Source organism: Helobdella robusta, assembly GCF_000326865.2.
Source record: "Helobdella robusta unplaced genomic scaffold HELROscaffold_20, whole genome shotgun sequence".
Classification (NCBI taxonomy): Eukaryota; Metazoa; Annelida; class Clitellata; order Rhynchobdellida; family Glossiphoniidae; genus Helobdella; species Helobdella robusta.
The window spans coordinates 627,263-634,551 of NW_008704084.1; the positions used below are offsets into that span (position 1 = coordinate 627,263).

At 35.5% G+C, this 7,289-nt stretch overlaps 1 protein-coding gene across 1 annotated transcript; it reads left to right on the forward strand.

Moving 5' to 3' along the window:
* Positions 1–439: 439 nt before the first annotated feature.
* On the forward strand, positions 440–7,289 carry HELRODRAFT_77608 (hypothetical protein; the record flags this gene model as incomplete). Its single annotated transcript, XM_009017907.1, has 6 exons — positions 440–532; positions 834–890; positions 1,389–1,481; positions 2,512–2,610; positions 6,042–6,128; positions 7,044–7,289. Coding segments are annotated over 6 exons (675 nt in total), but the record flags the coding sequence as incomplete, so codon positions are not given.

Genomic DNA, 7,289 nt, shown 5'->3' on the forward strand with positions numbered 1-7,289 from the left:
CACCCTCAACTCAACTGCTCCAGCAACAATAGCTGCAGCAACAACAACACCCATGGTTCCTCCAATCTGCAGAGTGCCTTACTGTCCTCCACTATCGATGAGATGATCATCGAGAAGGTGCTTGCTTTCTCATAACGCTGCTGCTGCTGCTGCTGTTAATTTTGTTTTCACAATGTGGTGTTACAAATTGTTGACAACCAAATTTTTAGTTAAGACATTTCCTAATAACATGATTAATGTATATGGTTTGAAAATTACAAAAATAATTGGTGTCGTCAGGTGTGGATCTTTTTTAAATAATTTTTCGATTTAAAATTTTTTTATATGCATTCTAAGAGCAATTAAAAGAATAATGGATAGATAAATTAATGTTAATTAATAGATTACTTACCTAATTAATAAATGAATTGTAAAACACAATTGCAAGGTCCACGAGGACAAACCACTTCTTCCCCCACCAAGCGAGATCGACTCCAAACGAATATGCGTCGTCATTGATCTCGACGAGACACTTGTACACAGTTCTTTCTCTGTAAGTTGGTTGGGGCCAGATTTTATTTTCCTATTTCAGCACCTTTCACAAGCTGATTCAATTAGGCAAACATATAATTAGGCTCAATTTTCTGGGTAGCATTCTCATTATATAAACTTTCATCGTTATGTTTCTATTTAGTGATGTTATTATTATTCTATTATCTTTTTAAAATTCCATTCTTGTTTAACTTTTTGCTATATATGGCGATGCCATGTGTGTATACTTTTTTTTTTTTATTAATTTCGAAGATTTTCTAGTGCTTAATTATGTTACGAACATGCATTCATTTTTATTTCAGCCTGTCCAAAATGCAGACTTTATCATACCAGTTGATATAGAGGGCACTATACATCAAGTTGGTTTATCTGTTTGTCTTTCAATAAATTATTTGTTCATCCATCCATCATTCATCCGTTCATTCATTCATCCATTCATTTATCCATTCATCCATTTATTCATTCATCCATTCATTTATTCATTCATTCATTCATTCATTCATTCAATGAATCGGTTAACTAATCAATCACACAAGGCACAACAATCAATTTGGTTGATTTGTCAATGTGAGTCAGTTAATTAATTAAAGAAAGAAAAATTAATCTTGTCAATTTTCCCCTGTCAACCTCATCACCATCCTTTTTTCATTCCAAAGCTGCCAAGTAGTTTAACACACCCATTGTATCTGCTTGCCTGTCTGAAATTGAGATGATTAATTGGAGTACTTTAAGATAATTTGAGAATATTGTTATATCCATCGTCAGAATGGTGGAATTACGCTATATAATTACTTATTGTTATCTTGTTATAATTGTTATTCATGTTTTACCATGTTCTACTGTGCTTGCTTGCATAGGTCTACGTGTTGAAACGGCCGTACGTGGATGAGTTCTTGGAAAGGATGGGCGATCTATTTGAGTGCATCCTCTTTACTGCCAGTTTAGGAAAGGTGAGTACTCTGCATTTTTGTGGCTGTTGTTGTTTTTGTGGCTGTTGTTGTTTTTGTGGCTGTTGTTGTTTTTGGGCTTTGTGTTACATTTTGTGTGTGGTTGTTGTTGTTTTGTTTTTGTTGGGCTTTGTGTTACATGTTGTGTGTGGTTGTTGTAGCTGTTGTTGTGTGTATTGCTGTTGTCATTGTCGTTGTTGATGTTTTTGTTGTTGTTTTTGTGCTTTGTGTTGAATGTTTTGTGTGAGTGTCTTTTGTTTAGGTCTTATGTGTTGTGTTGTTTTGCATTGATGTGTTGCTGTATTGTGTGTTGTTTTTATGTTGTTACGTGTTGTTGTATGCTGTGTTGCGTTGTGTCGCGTTATAATATTTACTGTGCATACTCTGTTTTTGTTTGTATTTCATTTGTCCATTCTTTCACTTGATTTGTATATTTCTTCCATTTATGTATGCACTCACTCATCTGGTTTTTTCATTACTCTGTTTCTCAATACATTCAGTCATGCATTCCTTCGATCCTTATCTACTTCTTCATTTCTGTATATCCCATTCGTTTCGTAGCTAATTGTTTGTTCTTTGGTTTAATCATTTTTCATTAATTCATTTTTTTTCAGTTTATTTGTTCATATGTCTAATAGATACACAAAATCATTAATCATTGAACTAACCAATCATTCCACCTATTAATTGAATCAACCATCCAAACTACCAAACAGTCAATCAACCATCTTACTGTCTGAACAGTTAACCTGCCAATAAATTATTCAACCAATCAATCTTAATCTAACTGTCCAGCCAATCAATAAACCAATTATCCAATCAACTAATCAATTATTAACAAATCATCCAATCAGCCAACCATCCAAACCACCAATCAATAAACCAATTATTGAACCATCCAACCAACCAACCATTTAACCAATCAATCAACTGATCATCTATTCAACCAACCACCAATCAATCAATCAACTAACCAACCATCCAACCAACCATTCATCCAACCAACCATCCATCCAACCACACAACCAATCAGTACGCCGACCCAGTGACAGACCTCCTAGACAAGCGGGGAACATTCAGGACTCGACTCTTTCGAGAGTCCTGCGTTTTCTACAGAGGAAGTTACGTCAAAGTTAGTACACTCTTGTACACCTGAAACGCCAGCTTGTACATCGGTAGTAGTACACGTAGTACGCTAGCTAATAGAGAAGTGTGTACTCTTGTATGGTAGTATTTGTATGTTTATTATGTTAGTATGGCAATGGAGTAGTACAGAGCTGATGTCGAGGATGGGACTGAATGAGGACATTGTGACATTGGTAAGGAGATCGAGATTGCGATGGTATGGACATGTGTTGAGAAGGGATGAAAGGATCGGGATTAGGCGAGCGTTGGAGTTCGAGGGTTGAAGGAGTGATAGGAAGGGGTCGTCCGTGATTGGGATAGAGGGAGCAGGTGGAGAAGGACATAGTGAAAGCGGGGTTGCGTGATACTGGGGTGATTGACAGATGTGGATGGCGTCGAGGGCAATGTCGTCTAAACGTGTGTTGTTGTTGTATGATAATTTATCGCATTGATAGTTTATTCAGTACAGTTGTACTTTATTGTAACAGTACTTTTTTATATTAGCGTGTTAGTGTGTTTGTTCATTAGCAGTGTTGTGTAATGATAATGAACCTTCTCACGAAGGGGTAAATCTTTGCAGCTGTTGATGTTGTTGTTGGTGATGATGGGAATTGTAAGGATTTTGATGGCAACCACTTATGTGAAGTTATTATTGCTAATAAAATTGTATTAACGTCATTAATAAAAAGATTAATGATAATTTTAATAATATTAAATAATAATAAAAAGATAATGCCACGAAATTTTTAAACATTTGTGGTGTGTGATGATAAACAGTGGTTATTGTCAAATGTGATGATTACCATCGTTGCTACATTGTATGTAGAAATGTAGAGACATGTTTCTGTTTGTGCAAGCCAATGTATGTATCTATCTTTTTTTTATTGAGTCTACTGAGCAAACATTTTATTTAAAAAATGTCACTTTATGTACTTTCATCAAATTTTACGAGAGCTTTCCATGTAGTCGGTGTGGTGGCCACAAGGTTTTTTGATGTCGGAAGCATGCAGTAATGGCAGATTGTGGCAGTTGGTCAGTTAGCTCAGATGGTAAAAGTGCTAGCTATCACAATCCTGTCAATGCATGATGACCTGGTTCGAATACTGTATGTCTCAAAGTCTTGATTGTGTCTGTGTGTGTGCACGGTTGTGATGGTAGATGTTGATGATTGACGGGATGATGGGTGTTTTTTTGATTTGTGGTTTTTGCATAGGCTTTTTAAAAACCATGCAATTATTTTTAAATGCTTCCGATAATTCAGTACAGCATTCATTGTGCAATGTAGGATAGTGCTACTATCTATACAAATAGTATAGTATCACATCCACATAGGATCAGAATTGAATGAATATTCATGTACGTACCTGTACATACCTGTAGGGTTATTTGTGCATGAATATGCAACGTATTAACTTCATTTATTTCATTTTGTTGTACAATAGTTTATTGATAATTCTTAATTATTTAACCAATTAATTTATTCGTTCATTTGTTCGTTGATTCATTAATATTCATAACCATGTGTCACGTGCGTACAAATGGTACTGATCATGTCCCAGCATTTAATTGTTGATTTCATGTTTGACATGTCTGAGCACTGAAGCTTCTAGCTTCAAATTTATTGCATTTGAATTTTGGTCTAAAGAAAAATGTTAGTTATTCTCACGTTTTTAAAAAATAATTTACTTTGTGCAATTTATTTATTTACAATTTTTAATGATAATCACGGGACTGCACACCAACTTAATTACAATTAAACTTACAGCACCACTGAGATTGGACTTGTACCTACCTACCAAGCTACCTACCTACCTACCTACCAAGCTACCTACCTACCTACTTACCTACCTACCTACCTACCTACCTACCTACCTACCTACCTACCTACCTACCTACCTACCTACCTGAACGTGCATACCGAAACGCATACAAACAATTTGTAATTTGTATGTAAATTTGTATAAATGCATCGTTTAAACTTGTATTACTAGATAGAGAGAGAGGGAGAGGAGAGCTTTGTGTAATAGTTTTTTGATAGTATGATAATGCTGTTGGCCGCATTTGAAACCGGATAATTTCACTGGCTGCCTATTTATTAATTTCACATTTGACTATTGTTTTTCATTGCGCATAAACAGCCTGAGTTAAATGTGCGAACAATGCAAGACATGAATGAATGTTCATTTGAAGTGTAGTTGGAGGCACTCACGCACTGGCATTCTCTGGCATGGGATCTTGATGTAGCAGACGTATTTTTTTATTGAGGTGTATTGAAGCGTATTAAAGCGATTTGTTAAAAAACGGATGTTGTAATTGTGAGCAAACAATTTCAAATATTATTGATTGATAGGATTTTTGCAGTTTGAATCTATTTTGAATGAATTTAAAAGGATGAATTGATTAAAGGAATGAATTGATTGAGTGAATGAATGAATTTATTAAATGAATGATTTGATTGAATGAATGAATTGATTGAAGGAACAAATTGATTGAATGAATGAATTGATTGAACGAATGAATGAATTGATTGAACGAATGAATTGATTGAATGAAAAATCGATTTAATGGATGAATTGATTAAAGGAATGATTTGATTGATTGAAGGAATGAATTGATTGAATGAATGAATGAATTGATTGAAGGAATGAATTGATTGATTGAATAAATCGATTGAATGGTTTAAAGATTAATTGATTAAAGAAATGATTTGATTGATTGAAGGAATGAATTGATTGAATGAATGAATGAATGAATTGATTGAATGAATCGATTGATTAAAGGAATGATTGGATTGATTGAAGGAATGAATTGATTGAAGGAATGAATGAATTGATTGAAGGAATGAATTGATTGATTGAATGAATCGATTGAATGGATGAATTGATTGAATGATTGAATTGATTAAATGAATGCCCTGCGATGTAGCGTGCGTGCATGCAGCCACGATGATAGCGCCAATACTTTTAAAATGTATCTCACAATACTTTTAAAACACGCCTACCGTAATATTCTGATGGCTATGGTTGGTTGTGTCTTTAGATTTCTCCGTCTACATATAAATAGCTGGGTGAATCTAATTTGAATTGATTGAATGAATGAATTGATCGAATGAGTGAATTGATTGAATGAATGAATGAATTGTTTTACGTCCCGTATTGCCGTGTGTTCCTCATTGTTTTAGATGCATTGAAGCGTTAAAAGGCTTTCATTGGCATGTTATTCAATACCCCTGCCATTCATTGTTTCATTCATTCATTCATTCCATTCATTCATTCATTTATTCCTCGCGACATACATTCATTTGTTTCTAAAGTTTGATGCATAAATATTATTGATATACGCGAACATATGGAAAAACACACAAACATATAAACATACACACACACCAATGCACATACACATACATCAATGCACACAGACACAAACACATTCCTGCAGGATCTGAGCAGGCTAGGCCGGGATATGAATCGCGTTGTCATCCTTGATAACTCTCCAGCCTCCTACATGTTTCATCCCAAACATGCTGTTAGTACTTGCTCTGTCTGTCTGTCTGTGTGTGTCTCACTCTTTGTTCGTCTCTCTTCCTCTCTCTCCTCTCTGTCTGTCTCTTTCTCTCTCTTTTCTCTTCTCTCTCATCCTAATTCTCATCTTTCTATCTTTCACATTTTTCTTTTGATCCATCTCTCTCTCTCTCTGTTTTCATTTTTTTATGTTTTTTTTCATTGATCATATTTTATTCTTTATTTATTTGTTTTGTTCTCTCTTGCTGTGCTTGTTATCAATTATCATTGCCCAATTAGTTTTTTATAGTTTTTATTTTATTTTCAAATTAAAGAGGCTCGTGTAAGAGAGTGAATATATATTTATGTATATGAGAAGGAGTTTATCAGCCATCTCTCACATGAGTTTGTTCGCGAGCGGTGATATTTATAGATGGCATTTGTATTGTATGTAGTTTTATGTTTTCTCATCTTTTTGATTTGTATCTTTATCGACGTTGTTGTCGTGGTTGTTGTTCTTATTGTCGTTGTCTTATTGTTGTTGTTGTTGTCGCATTAAGTCTGGCCTTGTTCTTACAGCAGTCATCAAGACAATTATCATCATTTAACTCAATCTCTCACTTTTAGAGACATTATCTTAATCACCTCTCTCTTTTTCTTTCTTTCTCTCTCTTTCTCTCTCTTTCTCTCTCTCTCTCTCTCTCTCTCTCTCTCTCTCTCTCTCTCTCTCTCTCTCTTTCTCTCTCAACATCATAACATTATTACAACTTCTTCATCATATCCCCATCATCACGATAGCATCATCACAACTTAACAACAACTTCTCAACAGACACCATCATTTACACAACTAGCACAATTACAATCAGCCACCGCTACAAAAACAACCACCGTCGGCACCACCTCAAGACAAATCACCACCACCACCACAAACCACACAGGTACCCATCTTATCCTGGTTCGACGACCTCTCAGATCGCAAACTCCTCGACCTCATCCCATTCTTCGAGGAGCTCTCGAGAGCAGAAGACGCTTACAAGTTTCTGGTGCAGGCCGATCTGCACGGCGACCAGTTCGTCATGAACTACAGAGCACTAGCCGCCGACAGCGAGAAAAACGTCACCATCGTCACCTCCCCCATCACGCCGGCCGTCACGTCATCCATGCTTACAACTCAACTCACGTAG